Consider the following 17,590-nt stretch of genomic DNA (forward strand, 5'->3'; position numbering starts at 1 on the left):
TATTCTGTCCCAAAACTCGAGGAAAAGCTGGTCCATTGAATGCAACGAAAAATGGAATCATGGTCTCCAACGTGGCAACTTCTCAAAGGATTTCCGAGGGTAATTGGGACTCTTCTCACTGTCTTAGGACCTAAGCTGGGGTGTGATGTGCCTATGCCGTAATCGTGGCCCACACAGGAGACAGGCTGACAAGAAGGGACACACTCAGAGCAGGGCCAGGTGTGAAGTCACCCTGTGGTGGGCTCTTACTGGAGAGTCTTATGGGCAACAGAGTATGGAGAGAATGAAAACATCACTGAACTATAAAATCATTAAAATATTGAAGAATTTAAAGACTTAATGACTCAGGAAAACTCAGTTGAAAAGCAGAGATCAGTCATTAGAAATGCGTTTTTCACACCATGTTCACCCTCCGTGAAAATGGGGGAGAAGTACATTTAGGGTAGGATTGCCACACTTGCCCAAGCGGGTGGGTGAGAAAAGTGGTCCTGAGCGCCCAATGAGAAAGCTCTCGGGTGCCCCCATTGCCTTTCTGTCACCATTTGAAGCCGCTGCCAATTCACCACTCCAGGGACTGCTAACTGTGCAAGATGCAGAAGCATTTTGCTGAGAGAGATCCCCTCACCGGGGAAGAGGCCACGAAGAGACGGGCTTGGTGGAAGCATCAGGAGGAAAGGCAGCTGGAGAAATGTGTAGGCAGCAACACGAGGGAAGCAACCTGCCAAAGGGCACATTAGTCTCCTACCCATGCATGCTGCTTTCTTCTTAGCCGTCCTTAGTTACGCACTGTATTCACTTGCTGGGGCTGCCAAAACCAAGTATCAGCGACCGGGGGGCTTACCCTACAGACACGTTTCCTCACGTTTCTGGAGGTTGGAAGTCCCAGATCAGGTGTTGGCAGGGTGGTTTCTTCGGAGGCTTCTCTCCTCGGCTTGTAGAGGGCTTCCTCCTTTCTGTGTCTTCACGCGTCTTTCCTGTGGGCCGGCTGTGCCCACATCTCATCTTCTTTGAAGGATGTAGGGGGAAGGATGTAGGTATTGGCTATAGAGTTAAGCATGGGATTGACCGGGAGCAGAGCCACAAACTAGTCCCAGTTTAGAGGGCAGAGTCCTCTTAGCATAATTAAGTTTGACCTTATGGCCGCCCCTAGATCTTTCCTGGGTAGCTGATGGGCTGTGGGAGGAGAGCGGGTGCTGCCCAAACAAGTGAAACTCACAAGAACATTGTAACTATGGTGACCACTATCTTGTTTTTCTCGGACTATAAAATAAAGCTTGCAGTCTGGATCCTTCTCTGTGGCCTCAGCCAGGGAGAGGAGATCCATTGAGCCCCAGCTGTATTCTCTTCGTCTATCTTTTCTTGAGTCCTTTGCCGCCCCTCCTCAGGCTCACCAAATCCTTGGTTGTGCTGGCCTGGCACAGGAGGACACCCTCTTTTTGGAGTAGGGCCGACCCTCAGGAGTTCCTGTTAAACTTAATCACCGCACTACAGGTCTCATCTCCAAGTCACTCACCTGCTAAGGTACTGGGAGTTAGGACTTCAGCATATAAATTTGTGGGGCGGGGGAGACACATTTTAGCGCATCACAGTCACTAGATGATTATAATACATCAAAAAGGGAGGCTGAGAGGTTTCTTTCCTTCACAGAGAAGATGAAAATGTCATGGTGTATGGGGTGGCTTCTGCCTTTTAAGCTGTTTGATTGCCTGAAACTCCAACAAGGACTCCTGTTGCCAAACTGCTGGGACAGTGAGGGGGCAAAAGCCAGGGCTGTTGGCCGTGGACCGGGCATGTGATCCTCAGCCAAGCCTCAGTTTCCTTATCTGTGAAACACAGGAATTAGGTCCAGACTGGATGTAATGATTGGCACTCCAACTTGCTTCTGTGAGCTTTCTCGTGTGGCAGAAACAAGACAGCTGACACCTCCATTCTGGTTCTGAATTCCATCCCCCAGCACAATGCACTGTGTGAGATGGGAGGACAGCAATGAAGGCAAGGCTACTTTTCTGTTGCCATTTCTGCTGTCCAGGTGAATCACATAAAAGGAAGGAGGAGGCTGGAATTAGGGTGCTAGGGTCTCATAACCAGGCTAAGGTTCTTGCAGTGCAGTCGCTGTGAGAAAGTAGCAGCAGAGCAGTGCCCTGGGAACCGTTCCTTAAGACATGCTGCAAAATGTGAAAAAGTGCCTAGCTGCACTGCTGTAATAACAACTCTAATGCCTGTCAATAAGGGCCTGGCTGGGTAAGCAGTGGCATATGCACACACACGCACACAGTGGAATCCTATATAATAAGGGTAATATGCAAATCAACCTTAAGGGCTGTACAACTGGAACAAATGACCAGTCGCTATGATGCGCACAAACTATGAGGGGGCAGACACTTAACGCAAGATCTGCTTCCTGGTAGTCAGTGTGCTTCTACAGGGGGAGCACCACTCAGTCAGAAACCGGCTCATGGCTGGCCAGTGCAGCTGCAGTGGTGGGAGCCTCTCCTGCCTCTGTGGCAGCACTAAGGATGTCCGACTAATGGCTTAGGCCCACTCACCACGGGGAGCGGGCCTAAGGCGTTACGTGGACCTCCCACAAGGGCTCCCAGGCTGCCAGAGAGATCTCTGACTGCCAGCTTAGGCCTGATCCCCCAGGGAGTGCTGCAGAGCTCTGGCCTAGCTTTCCACAGACAGCTCCCTGCCAAGAAGTGTGTCACTGAGGGAAGGTAAATATAGCCAAAGGCCCAGGGGACTGGCCCCTTCTCCTTGCTTCCTTTCCAGGACACAAAGGGCTCCCTTTCTTTGCTCTGGTACTTTTTGACTGTGTCTATCCCTGAGATCCAGAGTGAATTTTGGATTTGAGTTTCTCCATCTATCAAATAGGAATAATAGTGCAGCTGCCTCCTGGGAAGAAGTAGAAGTCAGTGAGTCAGCTCAGGTTAGGAGCTGGCAGATAGCTTGGCATGTGGGGGTTGGGGGACAAGGTGAACACCCTGTAGCGCTGGCCCCACCCACAGGCCTGGGGTCTGCCTGGCTGTTCAGCTCTCAGAAGCACCTGGACAGGCTCAGGGTCTGCATGTTCCTGGACCAAGTTTACTCTCTCATCCCATTGATTCCTTTTCTTTGCTCCCAAATAGCCTCCTTGTTTTGGAGTTGTACATTTACAAAGAAAGTGTGGCCTCCTCATGGCTTGCTCACAGAGGGTGCCAGGCCCGTACCTCCCCCCATTTCCAAACTAAGCAGTCTGACATCTGAGTGGGAAGTGAGGCATCTACTGTGTCCCCGTAAGAACAGACCTGCCTGTCTATCTCTGCTTATGCCACACTCTATCATAAAAAGCACATTCCCAGGAGTGTTTTCACACATTCAGGGCTCTGGGTGCCTGAGGTGCTAAATTCATAAAAGGCAGTAAAATAGGGAGCAATGAGGGCAGCACAGGTAGCAAAGAACAGCTGCACGAATGTGGCCATCAGTTCATCCAAGGCAAACCCTTGAAGAGGGATCAGGAGGGCACAGGCTTCCAATTGCTGATTTTATAGCCACTTAGCCCCCAACTGAATTCTGAGTCACCAATCAGGCTGTTAAACCAGGGGCTCCCCATCCTGCCTCCAGCAGCCTAGTCAGTGCCAGCGCCCTGCAGGGGAGAAGGTGGCCCCATGGCACCATCTCCTGGTGTGCAGAGAAGTTTCAAACCCAAGGTAACATTTTTTGAAAAAAGATTATTATTGATTTCAGAGATGAAGGAAGAGAAAGAAAGACATAGAAACACAAATGATGAGAATCACTGACCGGCTGCCTCCTGCACGCCCCCTACTGGGGATCGAGCCCACAACCCCAATGTGTGCCCTTACCTGGAATCCAACCTGGGACCCTTCAGTCTGCAAGCTGATGCTCTATCCATTGAGTCAAACGAGCTAGGGCCAAAGCAACTGTAGCACTCAACTCCAGCTGCCCATTAAAAAAGGGAAACCAGTGGCCCAGTGAAAACATTCTCAACCCGGCCCCTCCCTCAGTAAACTCCTTGTCAGGACCAAGATGGGGCCCCAACTTGTCTGTGGCTTGAGGATCCAGCTCTCAATTGTGGGAGCTCTGAGATGCAGGAGGTTCCGTTTCTGGGCCCCCACAGCGTTGGGCATCAAGGTCCCAGCAAAGCATGGTGACCAGGGCAGTCATGGGATGGGGCTTCTATCAGTTGGTCAGTGTGGGCTGGTGGTGGGAGGGGTGGGAGGTACCCATTCCTGTCTCTCAGGGGCTTAAGCTCCTCCCACTGCCCCCACATTAGGTGACCAAGGCTTCTTTGGGTAACACTGCTGGGTAGTGGGTCTCTGGTCCAGCTTCTCTTCTGGAACCTTAGACTCTTTTACCATCTACCAACCCTGAGAATTCTCAGGCCCCACCCATCTCATTCCCCTCAAGTCTTTCTCTTTTCTTGGTTGTCTTCCCCCTCTCTAAATCTCTCCCTCTCTTTATGGTGACATTCTCCTCCCCTTTCCTGCTACCAGAGGATTCAGGCCACCTTTCCTCCCATCACAGTGGTCAGCGGCCTTACTAGCAGGTCTTTCTCTGAGTCTTTTGGAACTCCCATGTGAGCATCACGGAGGCCCAGGCCCTCCCTGAGGTGCAGGGAGGAGGAAACATTTTCTACTCCTTCCTAGTGAGTCATCTCCCCAACCTCCACCACCCACCACAGGAATTAAATGGGGTGGGGGGGAGTGCTTTTTTAGAGAGAGAAAGAGAGAGAGAGAGAGAAGAGCATGTCAGCTTACAATAAAACAAAGACTCAAGCAAATTATAACTAATAAGATTCAGCAAGTTTGCCAGATACAAGATCAGCCTGCACAAATCAACAGCATCTCTCCCACCCACAACAGCTACTAGAAAATATTACTAAAAAGAAATCATTCACAGTAGCAATAAGGATCACAAAATATCTGGGCTTAACACTAAAACTTCTATACAAATTTAAAAATTTAAGATGATCCTAATAAGTAGAGAATCTCCGTGCTTTTGTACCGGATGACCTCATCTTGGATGGCTTTATTAAGACCTAATTGAATTAATGATTATCCTTCAGAGGCTGTCCAATTCCATTCAAATTGCAAATTGGATTTCTTTTTGAGGAACTCAGTACATCATTAAGGTAAAGTTATTTGCTTTTTCTTTGTGTGTAGCACTCAGTTTATTTAACAATATAAGATATGGGTTGGAACTTTACTATACTGATTGAATCTTCTTGTGTTTTCTTATCTATGGTAATTATAGCACTGGCATGATTGACACTAGACTTGATTTTCCTCATTTCAAGTTTCACATAGAAGAAAGAATCTCTTCTCTATTAACATTAGCATGGTCTAAGAGAGTGATCATCCCTATTTTTGGTCTGAAATCAGTTTTATCAGAGAAACTAAGCAACATTTTCAACATCTTTGACAAGAGTTTGGTTTAAGACAGGATGTATAGATGGATGTGGGGTGTGTGTGTGTGTGTGTGTGTGTGTACTCAGGAGCCAATTCGTATCATCCAGGGGCAATAATTTGAGAACACCCCGAGTAAATAATAGAAAAAATCTCCCCACAATGTCAGAAAGTCGTCAGGATACATTATAAGCTTGCATTATTTCAGGAATCAGTTTCTGAATATTATTTTTCTTCTCTTTTAAACATAAATGTTTCAAATCTTAAAAATACGGATACAATGAACTTTCTTTCCTATTAAGAAAGCATGAGTCACCAGCAATTACCCCCCACCCCTCCCAGGAACAAAAAATGTTTTAAGAAAGCAAAAAGAGAGACATTTAAATCAACTGGTTTTTAACAAAAACATATACTTTTTATTGTTTCTTTGAACAGCAATCTACCCTTCTGTGGCTTGGAAGTAGCAGTTCCATCTAGGAATAAAAAGAGCCTAGATTCTTAAATTTCAGTACAAATGGTCCAAGAACATTGAACAAAAAAGTGATTTCTCACAACGCTACAAAACTTACACAAACTTTTCTAGGGTGTCTACTGTGGTGTCACCGACCAGGGACAGCTCACTGGGCAATGCACTCCTGTGGGGGTATCCAGCTGTGGTAGCATTGCATGTTTGGGGTTCCCCAAGTATCCCCGATCTATGGAGCTGGCCATGGTGACAGGGAGTCCTGGGTGGGGAGAACCAGTCTGGGGGGAGAGGTGGTGTGGTGAAGGCTGGGGCGTATCCGTGGTGATGGGCTGGAACGTGGAGGCTGCGACTGGGGTCAGGAGACTGGACAGGGGCCAGAGATCTCACCTGGCTACTGAGGGATGTGGCCATCTGCTGGCCGGGGAGGAGAGGCCTGTGGCTCTCGGAGAGCATGTGCTGCTGGGGCTCATGGGGTTTGTTAGGTCCGTGCTGACAGCAGACACGTCAAAAGACGTTGTGAGAATTTAGAAATTTTATTTTATTAATTTTAAAAATACAGTGGGGCCTTGACTTACGAGTGTCCTGACTAACGAGTTTTTCAAGATATGAGCCCTCTCTCGGCCGATATTTTGCTTTGAGTTGTGAGCTAAAATTCAGGTTACGAGCCAGCTTCAGATACCCCACCGCTAGTTGGCGCAGCGAACATCACAGTGAAAGCCACAACATCAGCCCAGCATCACGTGTCTCACTCGTTCACTTTAAGATTTGACATACGAGTATTCTGAGGTACGAGCTCCATCACGGAAGGAATTAAACTCGTAAGTCAAGGCCCCACTGTATATCTTATTGATTTTTTTTACAGAGAGGAAGGGAGAGGGATAGAGTTAGAAACATCAATGAGAGAAAACGTTATCAGCTGCCTCCTGAACCTCCTACTGGATATGTGCCTGCAACCAAGGTATATGCCTTTGACCAGGATTGAACCTGGGACCCTCAGTGTGCAGACTGACACTCTATCCACTGAGCCAAGCCGGTTAGGGCTAGAAATGGTATTATTAATACACACCAGCATATCCATTTCAGCAAGCAAGAGTAGGGAGGGCGGGATATTTATATCTCTGTGTGGGTCGGATGGAGGTGCAAGTGGTTGCAGGAAGCTGGGTCTAGAGCTGCTCTTATCAGCTGTTTAGTTGTCTCTCCTGTGACACCTGAAATGAGAATAACAGGAAAACGGCAGAGAGGACAGGAGCCTCAAGAGGGGACAATAGAAAGTACTGAGCGCAGGGGAGAAACTGAGGGCAGGGAAAGGTACAGAATATGCCTAACAGGGTTTGGCTGGCCTGGGACCCAATCGGCTGCTGGATCTGCAGCTGCTGCATGGCTGCGGGTGGCATCATGTCCCTGAGGCTGGTGGAACTGGGCATGTCCTGCCAGGCCTGCGGCCATGCCAGCGCTGCTTTCCTGCTGCTGCTGCTGCTGCTGCTGCTCCCCGGCATCTCTCTGTGCTGTGGTTCATTCTCGCCACGCTGGGGTTGCGCCCCGGGTACATGATGTTCAAGGCCTGGCCCTGGGGGTTCAGGCCTCCCACTGTTGCTGCTGCGGAGGGACAGCAGGTCGGGGCCCGCTGGCTTGCATGCGTTCAGGTTCTGCAGGCTGGGCTGCAGGCTGGGCTGGAGCTGAAGGTTAGTGGGCTTCCCCGTGGACACTGGTGGGGCGAAGTTCTGGCCGAGCTGAAGAAGCCGGCTAGTGACATGCTTACAGGCCATGGCTGGGACTGAGTTGGAGGCTGTGGTGGGCTGCTGTGGGGGTGTCCAGGGTGGTCCTCAAGGAGGGGATGGCTGAGGCACGTGACGGGAGTTCAAGGTGGCATCCGCTGGCGCATGAGCTACCCTTGCAGCAGGCGGTTCCCAATCCGCAGCTGGCGGAGCCGGAGCCTCTCTCGGCGGAGCCGGAGCCGCTGCTCGCGGATCTTCTGTTTGATGTTGAGGCACAAGGGAACGGGGCATGGGTTTTCTTGGCATTCTTTGGCATGGTAGCAGCAAAGGGCGATTAGCTGCTTGCACACTGGGCAGCCTCCAATGGCCTTGCGCTGGCAGCGCGTGGTGTGCAGCACAACACGCTTCAGCTTCTGACAGTCGTTCCGAGAGCAGTTGGCGTCGCCGCAATGGCGGGCGTGCCTCAGGGTCTGGATGCTGCGCAGGATGCTCAGGCGCCGAGCCTCCCGGATGCTCCTGAACTGCATCTCCCCCTGGTTGCCGCCCTGATCGCCCTCCTCGGCCTCTTCATCCGGGCCCAGCCCCACCTTCACCATCTCGTGGGTGTGGCCCTTGGTGTTGTAGCAGTTGATGCAAAGGTCGTAGTCCTCGCACCCGGGGCAGTGCCAGCCTGTCTCCACCCGCTGCTTGCACTCAGTGCAGGTGAGGACACAGCGGTCCTGGCCCTGGCTGTGCATCGGCAACAGCATCGCTAGGGAACCTAGGAAAGAAGAGCAGAGAGGACAGACTTGTTCAGTCAAATACCTTCAAAACCACAGAAATACATGCAAACTTACCTTCTCAGGGGTCAAGCCACCAGTTACGGTTTTGTTGGGCTATTGGCTGCATCGGAACCAGTGCCCCTAAGGAACAACAACACTGCACCTTGAGGTCCCTGTGTGGCCGGAATGATCTACAAAAGAGTGGCTCCGCGGGAGAAGGCACTTGCTGTTCCACAGGCCGCCTATGGGAGTTGCCTCCGAAAGTCAGCGGCAGCTACACCGGCCTGCGTGTGAGACACAGGAGGCAGAGGCACAAAACGGGGCCAGGCGGCGCACACAGCACAGGCCCCGTCTTCCCACTGAACACTGTGGTGTCGCTACTGCGAAGACCGGCTCCCACCGCCGGAAGAGCTGCGCCGCGAGCTGAGGGGATGCACTCAGGCTGAGACCAGACAGCCGCGATTCCACCAAACAGCCCCATTCTCAGCATCCAGCAACTTTTACCTCCACGAGGCCACGCAGACCTTCAGCTCCCTAAACTCTGTCAGGTCTGATCAAACCACCTCAGCGACACCCCCGCCCCCGGGGAACTGTCCCGTAGATCATTTGGCAACTGACCGTCCCTTCCGCTCAGACCACAGGCCCTTTGCTCAGACCAGTCACTTTCCGTTCCATCCTCGCCCAGGGTCCTGACCGGCCCAGAGAATTTCCCGCAGGAAAAGCCCCTTTAGAGCCCTTTGAACCCTCTGCCTCCCCCGTCCCCGGGTGCTCGCACCATTTGGGGCCTGAGCCCATCTGCTTTCTGGATGAGGATGATCTAATAAATGTATAATTCGTTACCACTTTTGGCCTCGTGCACGTGAGGTCTGATCAAATAATCAAAAAGATAGCCCTCCCCTCGGAAACTGGCCCTCAGACCATTTTCAGCCGACTTTCCCTTCCGCTCAGACCACATTCCCTTTCCTCAGACCAGTCACCGCCCCGCCGGACCCGCCCGGAGAATCCCCGCCACGGAAAAGCCCCGTCGAGTCCTTAAAAACTCTGAGCCCCCGATCTCTGGGTGCGGCACCATGTAGGGGCTCAGCCCATCTACTTTCTAGATGACCTCACACATTTTTAATTCTTTACCTCTGTCGGCCTCGTGCAGTTCCTCCTTCGCTCCTTCAGCGACCCTCACAAATTCCTGAGAGGAGTAAGAAGAAAGCTATCGACAACTTCCGGTTTTCTTCAGACAGAAATCCGAAAGCGGTCCGTTCCCTTTCCGCCTCCGTTCCGTTCCTGCCTCCGTTCCCTTCCGGCCTCCGTCCGCTTCGCTGCCTCCGCCCCCTTCCTGTCTCCGCCCCCTCCCCGCGCCGCCCCCCACCCCCCGCCCGCGCGGGGCTCTCCAGAAGAGGGTGTGCTCCTCCCAGATCCTTGGACAAGAGATTTGGGTTGTTGTCCGGTTGGGACAACAGACAGAGACGTTTCCAGTGACGAGGAAGGAGACGGAGGCTCATGCGGGGCTGTTATGGCCCAACCCCATAACGAAGAAACAGAATTTCCGGAGGATGAGGCCCAGAAATCAGGATTTTAAGAAGATTCCCAGGAGATTCTAATGTGCAGCCAAGGTTGAGAACCACTGGCTCAGGGCACTCACATCCAGATAGTGGGGCGTTCACATTTTGGAAGTTACCCAGTACTGGGGTCTTCACACAGCAAACATTTCACACATTAATCATTTCACACCGTAATTATTTCCACACATTATAGGGGTTTCCTTATGACCATAACGTTATTATAACACTGCTGTAATACAATCGACTGTAGATTTGGAAAAACTCGGGTTTGTGTTTACATGTATGCACACATTCCAGACATAATTCAGTAGGAAAGCCCTTTCTAAAGCATATTGAAACGAAAATAATCACATTTTCCAAAAGTTTAATGGTGCTTGTTAGCGTTTACGTGGAAGCAGGCAATTAATTTTAGTCCTGTTGCATTTCCAAGCAGTTTGAGCTGCTGGTTTTTAGATGTGCTTAGATTTCCAAAGGAAAATAAGTAACATAGAAGGCAGCTCCTAGAAAAAAATCCAAACTAACACTCAATTATAATAATAGATAAAAATGATCTCACTAAAAAATAAAACATAAAATCAGATCTCATCAATTCTGTTTCCACTCTCTTTGCCAACTTGTCACTCACTCGGTATTACTGCAAAATAACACCCTTTCCTCTTGTTTTTAGCAGGTGTCCTCTAGGCCAGTGGTCGGCAAACCCCGGCTCGTGAGCCACATGCGGTTCTTTGGCCCCTTGAGTGTGGCTCTTCCACAAAATACCACGTGATGGCGCGCACGGACAGTGGGATTGAAACTTCGTGGCCCATGCGCAGAAGTTGGTTTTTGGCCTGGGCAAGTCTATTTTGAAGAAGTGGGAGGTGTTGGTTGGTGGGGCAACAGGAGACTCGGCACAGGCGGGCTGTGCGATACGCAGCCCCTGGGAGGAGTGAGCGCACTATTCATGCAGGAGCTGAGTGAGCCAGTCAGTCAGCAGTCTCATGTGCAGTGGTTATTCCTAGTCGCGTCTGCAAATCGCGTGGGTGACAAAAGTACCTACTCGACACATAAAGTTACCTGTATTTTTCCAACCAACAGCAAATCCTACAGGTATTTTTGTCTTCAATTTAAGAATTGTAATTTTTTTGTGTTGATGGCTTTATTATTATAAAAAGAAACATTTTTTAGGTGCCCTGTTTGAGATGGCTACAAAAAAGAAGCAAAGAAAAACAGAAGACCAAAACCGTGAATTTACAGTTGAATTTAAAGTTGAATGTACCTACCTATATAGTTTAAGTTTAAAAAATTTGGCTCTCAAAAGAAATTTCAATCATTGTACTGTTGATATTTGGCTCTGTTGACTAATGAGTTTGCCAACAACTGGTCTAGGTTTTGCTGTATTAGTAAGCAAACCCCAAATTATGGAGGCTTATAGCTTGATCATTGTTGAAGCTAAATAATGCGTATAGCAGTTTTGATAATCTATTGTCTGCGCTTTTATATAGGTGTTTTGTTTGTTTGTTTGTTTGTTTTGTAATAAACAGTTTTTAAACCTCCATGGCTTAAAGCAACACAATTTTGTTTTTTTGGTTTTTTGTGTGTTTTTAAAATAAATTTTATTGATTTTTTACAGAGAGGAAGGGAGAGGGATAGAGAGTTAGAAACATGAATGAGAGAGAAATATCGATCAGCTGACTCCTGCACACTCCTTGCTAGGGATGTGCCTGCAACCCAAGTACATGCCCTTGACCGGAATCGAACCTGGGACTCTTCAGTCTCAGGCCGAAGCTCTATCCACTGAGCGAAACCGGTTAGGGCCAGAATTTTGCTTTTTGCTCACACTACATGTGCATCATGGATCAGTAAGTTGTCTCCTCCTCTACTGCACTCTGTCCTCAGTGAGAGACACAGGCCAGCAAGCTGTCACCATCAGGAATGTTGCTGGTTACACGCGGAAGAAAAGGACCATGCAGGAGCCATGTGCTGGTCCTTAAGGCTTTGTGTGTGAGGAAGTAAGCTATCATGGTGTTCTCCTTTCACTGGCAAAGGAAGGCTCATGGCCACACTTAACTTAAGGGTCTTGGAAACTATGATCCTACTGTGTGCTCAGGATAAGTAAAACTGGATCTAGTTGGTGAACAGCACTAATACTTGTCACAGCCCTGAAGAGATGTGAATCTGGGAATTGAAGGCCAAAAGGGGCTTTTAATTTTTCCTAATAGATCTCACAACAAAAAACAAAAACACTCAGCTCTCTCATTTGGGAAAAAACAGTCAAATTATAGCAAGATGGCCAGTCCCACAGAATCAGGAACAGCTTATCTGTCTCTACGTTTCCAATGCAAAGCGTCCTGTCCTGTCTTTATCAGGTGCTAACATAAGATTTGCTGAACTAAAGGAAACTGGGGCAAGCAGCGTGCATTACCCGGTATCCCTTAGAGCACCCATTTCTCATCTTGCTTCTGGCTTTACCAAACTCTGTCTCATGACATCCCCAGGCAGAGCGGGGAGGGCCTGGTGCTTTTCTAGTTCACTGGGTTATGGAGGCTGTTCTGCGTGGCCAGGATTTCTCAGCTGAGAGCCTTGAGCTTGACCTCACCAATGTCGGGGGCTCCAGGAGGGAGCCTCAGGATCATCCTACCCCAATACTGCATCTTCCAGGTGAGGAAACTGAACCCCAAAGAAAGTAACCACTTCTATTTAGGACTATATGGCTCCCAAGACCCTTGGTCTTAACATTCTCCACGCTTACGTCTGAATTGACTTTGCAGCCTGGGTATCCTGGGCCCAGTCATGTGCTTTCTCTGTCTCTCTCTTTAAAATGTTAGCCATGCTGTGAATTGCCATGTGCTCAGGCAATCGGGGGGGTGGGGGGGGCGTGGGGGGGAGCCGGGAGAGGGAGCTATGTACATAGTGCTGGCAATTCTGCCTGCTATTCCCCTAAATGAAGGAAGGAGAATCTGCTGCTCCCAGTTGGTCTTGCTCTCCGGCCCCTCCTGTGTGTGATAATTAGCGAGGCTTTGTGTAGTTCTAGCACAGTCCCTAGATACAGGCCAACTCTTCACCTGGGGCTCTACTGAACAGACACTACATATTCTGTCCCAAAACTCGAGGAAAAGCTGGTCCATTGAATGCAACAAAAAATGGAATCATGGTCTCCAACGTGGCAACTTCTCAAAGGATTTCCAAGGGTAATTGGGACTCTTCTCACTGTCTTAGGACCTAAGCTGGGGTGCGATGTGCCTATGCCCTAATCATGTCCCACACAGGAGGCTGACACAAAAGGACACACTCAGAGCAGGGCCAGGTGTGAAGTCACCCTGTGGTGGGCTCTTACTGGAGAGACTTATGGGCAAGAGAGTGTGGAGAGAATGAAAACATCACTGAACTTTAAGATCATTAAAATATTGAAGAATTTAAAGACTTAATGACTCAGGAAAACTCAGTTGAAACGCAGAGATCAGTCATTAGAAATGCATTTTGCACACCACGTTCACCCTCTGTGAAAATGGGGGAGAAATACATTTAGGGTAGGATTGAAACACTTGCCCAAGCAGATGGGTGAGAAAAGTGGTCCTGAGCGCCCAATGAGACGAAAGCTCTCAGGTGCCCCAACTGCCTTTTTTTTTTTTTTTAAGTATTTCATGTTTTCACTCCAGTGAGCCGAGACACTTTTTTTTTTTTTTTAAATATATTCCATTGAGTTTTTACAGAGAGGAAAAGAGAGATAGAGAGTCAGAAACATTGATGAGAGAGAAACATGGACCAGATGCCTCCTGCACACTCCCCACTGAGGATGTACCTGCAACCAAGGTACATGCCCTTGACCGGAATCGAATCTGGGACCTTTCAGTCCGCAGGCCGACTCTCTATCCACTGAGCCAAACCGGTTTCAGCCTCCATTGCCTTTTATCACCATTTGAAGCTGCCGCCAATTCACCACTCCAGGGACTGCCGACTGTGCAAGATGCAGAAGCATTTTGCTGAGAGAGATCCCCTCACTGGGAAGAGGCCAGGAAGAGACGGGCTTGGTGGAAGCATCAGGAGGAAAGGCAGCTGGAGAACCGTGTAGGCAGCAACACGAGGGAAGCAACCTGCCAGAGAGCACATTAGTCTCCTACCCATGCATGGTGCTTCCTTCCTACCCGTCCTTAGTTACACACTGTATTCACTTGCTGGGGCTGCCAAAACCAAGTATCAGATACCGGGGGGCTTACCCAACAGACACGTTTCCTCACGTTTCTGGAGGTTGGAAGTCCCAGATCAGGTGTTGGCAGGGTGGTTTCTTCGGAGGCTTCTCTCCTCGGCTTGTAGAGGGCTTCCTCCTTTCTGTGTCTTCACGCGTCTTTCCTCTGGGCCGGCTGTGCCCACATCTCATCTTCTTCAAAGGACACCCTCTTTTTGGTGCAGGACAGACCCTCAGGAGCTCCTGTTGAACTTAATCACCGCGCTGAAGGCATATCTCCAAGTCAGTCACCTGCTAAGGTACTGGGAGTTAGGACTTCAGCATATAAATTTGTGGGGCAGGGGACACACACATTTTAGCGCATCACAGTCACTAGATGATTATAATACATCAAAAAGGGAGGCTGAGAGGTTTCTTTCCTTCACAGAGAAGATGAAAAGGTCATGGTGTATGGGGTGGCTTCTGCCTTTTAAGCTGTTTGATTGCCTGAAACTCCAACAAGGACTCCTGTTGCCAAACTGCTGGGACAGTGAGGGGGCAAAAGCCAGGGCTGTTGGCCGTGGACCAGGCATGTGATCCTCAGCCAAGCCTCAGTTTCCTTATCTGTGAAACACAGGAATTAGGTCCAGACTGGATGTAATGATTGACACTCCAACTTGCTTCTGTGAGCTTTTTCGTGTGGCAGAAATAAGACAGCTGACACCTCCATTCTGGTTCTGAATTCCATCCCCCAGCACAATGCACTGTGTGAGATGGGAGGACAGCAATATAGGCGAGGCCCCTTTTCTGTTACCATTTCTGCTGTCCAAGTGAATCACATAAAAGGAAAGAGGAGGCTGGAGTTAGGGTGGTAGGGTCTCACAACCGGGCTGAAGGTCTTGCAGAACAGTTGCTGTGAGGGAGTAGCAGCAGAGCAGTGCCCTGGGAACCCTTAAGACATGCTGCAAAATGTGAAAAAGTGCCTAGCTGCACTGCTGTAATAACAATTCTAATGCCTGTCAATAAGGGCCTGGCTGGGTAAGCAGTGGCATATGCACACACATAGAGTAGAATCTACACTAATAAAAGAGAAACATGGTAATTGGCGTATGACCGCTACCCTTTTCATTGTCTAATCAGCGAGATATGCAAATTAACTGTCAGCCAAGATGGCAGCCGGCAGCCAGGCAGCTTGAAACTGACATGAGGCTTGCTTGCTTCAGTGACGGAGGAGGAGGATCGTTGGAGAAAACCCACGTTCCCCGCCTGCAGCTGCAGGCCCCTGAGCGGGCAGTTTAAGAAACATTGTAACAAATACCGCCAGACTTCAGCCAGCAGATTCGCAACATTGTAAGCAAAGGCCAGAAACCTACTTTCAGCCGCGGAACCCTAAGAGCTGGAGCCAAGCCTCAAGGTAAAGCTGGCCCAGAATAAAAAAAAAAAAAAAAAAGAAAAAAAGGAGCGGTTGGGAGCTTCAGTCACCCCCAGCCTGAAAACAGACCTCAGCCCCTCACCCAGACTGGCCAGGCACCCCAGTGGGGACCCCCACCCTGATCCAGGACACCCTTCAGGGAAAACCAGCCGGCCCCACCCATGCACCAGGCCTCTACCCTATATAGTAAAAGGGTAATATGCCTCCAGGCACCGGGATCAGCGTGACAGGGGGCAGCGCCCAAACCCCCTGATCGCCCTGCGGCTCTGTGTGTGACAGGGGGCTGGGCCCCAACCCCCTGAGCATCCCTGCTCTGTGCCTGATAGGGGGGAGCTCCCCAACGTCCCCCCCCCATGGGCCCTGCTCTGTGTGTGACGGGGTAGAGCCATAACCTCCCCATTGGCCCTGCCCTGAGTGTGAGAGTGGCGGTGCCCCAACCCCCTGATCGGCCCTGCTCTGTGGGTGATAGAGGGCAGTGCCCCAACCCCCTGATGGGCCCTGCTCTGTGTGTGACAGGGGCAGCGCCCCAACCCCCTGATTGGCCCTGCTCTGTGCGTGACAGGGGGTGGCGCCGCAACCTCCCCATCGACCCTGCCTTGAGTGTGACAGGGGACGGTGCCCCAACCCCCCAATCGGCCCTACCCTGAGCGTGACTGAGGGTGGCATCACAACCTCCCAATCTGCCCTGCTCTGTGCATGACGGGGCGGCGCACCAACTCCCCAATCGGCCCTGCTCTGAGCCCAACCAGGGGCTGCACCTAGGGATTAGGCCTGCCCTCTGCCACCCGGGAGCAGGCCTAAGCCAGCAGGTCGTTATCTCCTGAGGGGTCCCAGACTGCGAGAGGGCACAGGCCGGGCTGAGGGACCCCCATTTCCCCCCAAGTACACAAATTTTTGTGCACCGGGCCTCTAGTCCTATATAAGAAAAGGGTAATATGCAAATTGACCTTAATGGCTGAACAACCGGAACAAACTATAATGTGCGCTGACCCCCAGGGGGCAGACACTCAATGCAGGAGCTGCCCTCTGGTAGTCAGTGTGCTTCCACAGGAGGAGTGCTGCTCAGTCAGAAGCCGGCTCATGGCTGGCCAGTGCATCTGCAGTGGCGGGAGCCTTTCCTGCCTCCGCAGCAGCACTAAGGATGTCTGACTAACCAAGGGGAGTGGGCCTAAGCTATGAGTCGGACATCTGCCAAGGGCTCCCAGGCTGCCAGAGAGATGTCCGGCTGCCAGCTTAGACTCAATCCCCAGTGTGTGGGTCTAAGCCGTTAGTCAGACATCCTCCAAGAGATCCCAGACTGCAAGAGGGCACAGGCTGGGCTGAGAGACCCCCGAGTGCACGAATTTGCATGCACCGGGCCTCTAGTGTTCTATAAGGGAATAAAAATAATATTTCTGTATATTGCCCTGACATAGTTTTCAAGATATGTAGTTGTGGGAACTATGCCTGCATCACCATATAATTAGAGTGTGGAGGCCTTGTTGATAGTACACCTGACAGCCATGGCCACTCTCAACTTGGGAATCTTTTTTTTTAAAGGTAGAACTTTATTTAAATTTTTATTGATGTTGGAGAGGAAGGGAGAGGGAGAAAAAGATAGGAACATCAATGATAAGAGAGAATCATTGATTGACTGCCTCCTGCATGCCCCCTAACTGGGGGGTCGAGCCTGCAACCCAGGCATGTGCCCTTGACCAGAATCAAACCCGGGACCTTTCAGTCCACAGGCCGACGCTCTATCCACTGAGCCAAACTGGCTAAGGCTGAACTTGGGAATCTTAATCACAATGTCCAATGACTGCTCAGCTTCATGGCCACAGTGACCTCACGGTACACTGCTCCTCTGTAACCCAAATGATCGATGTCACTGTTGGCAACTGGCCTCTTTTGTCTAAGTGGTATAATGCATTACTGACCAGCTAGGAGTGCAGGAGTGCAGGACAGCCTGGAGAGAGGGAAGAGGCTAGAGAGGCAAGAGTAGAGTGCTCAGGTGCCACGACTATGTGAGGCAGTGAGGGGCAGCGTGCACCTGCTCAGATAATAGCTGTGGGTACAGAGGCTAATGCTGCTTGGTGAGAACGATGTATTTGTTCACCAGCGGGTGTGCAGCTGCCTCT

The 17,590-nt window shown here is 50.3% G+C and overlaps 2 protein-coding genes across 2 annotated transcripts in view; both read right to left on the reverse strand.

Moving 5' to 3' along the window:
* The window catches only part of LOC118654706 (histone lysine acetyltransferase CREBBP-like), a 38,157-nt gene extending 28,552 nt beyond the window's left edge, over window positions 1–9,605 (reverse strand). The window contains exon 1 of the mRNA XM_036306120.1: window positions 9,473–9,605. The gene's annotated coding sequence lies outside the window, so the exon portion shown is untranslated. The remainder of the gene's footprint in view (window positions 1–9,472) is intronic.
* LOC118678047 (histone lysine acetyltransferase CREBBP-like) lies at window positions 6,788–12,512 on the reverse strand. The gene is made up of 3 exons (XM_036353150.1): window positions 12,476–12,512; window positions 9,477–9,516; window positions 6,788–8,345 (listed from the first exon to the last, which is right to left on the reverse strand). The coding sequence occupies exons 1-3, from the start codon at window positions 12,510–12,512 to the stop codon at window positions 7,754–7,756; spliced, it is 669 nt and encodes a 222-aa protein (XP_036209043.1). The 3' UTR covers window positions 6,788–7,753.
* Between the last annotated feature and the right edge of the window lie 5,078 nt (window positions 12,513–17,590).

This window comes from Myotis myotis, unplaced genomic scaffold (assembly GCF_014108235.1).
Source record: "Myotis myotis isolate mMyoMyo1 unplaced genomic scaffold, mMyoMyo1.p scaffold_m19_p_1, whole genome shotgun sequence".
In the NCBI taxonomy this organism is placed as follows: domain Eukaryota; kingdom Metazoa; phylum Chordata; class Mammalia; order Chiroptera; family Vespertilionidae; genus Myotis; species Myotis myotis.

Excerpts from the sequence above, each read along its gene's own strand:
- LOC118678047 (XM_036353150.1), bottom strand. The coding sequence starts at position 12,512 with ATGATCCTGAGGCTCCCTCCTGGAGCCCCCGACATTG. Across the intron at positions 9,517-12,475 it reads TCCTGGAGCCCCCGACATTG|GGTCGCTGAAGGAGCGAAGG; the intron begins GTGAGGTCAAGC and ends GGAATTTGTGAG. Across the intron at positions 8,346-9,476 it reads AGGAACTGCACGAGGCCGAC|AGGTTCCCTAGCGATGCTGT; the intron begins AGAGGTAAAGAA and ends CTCTTCTTTCCT.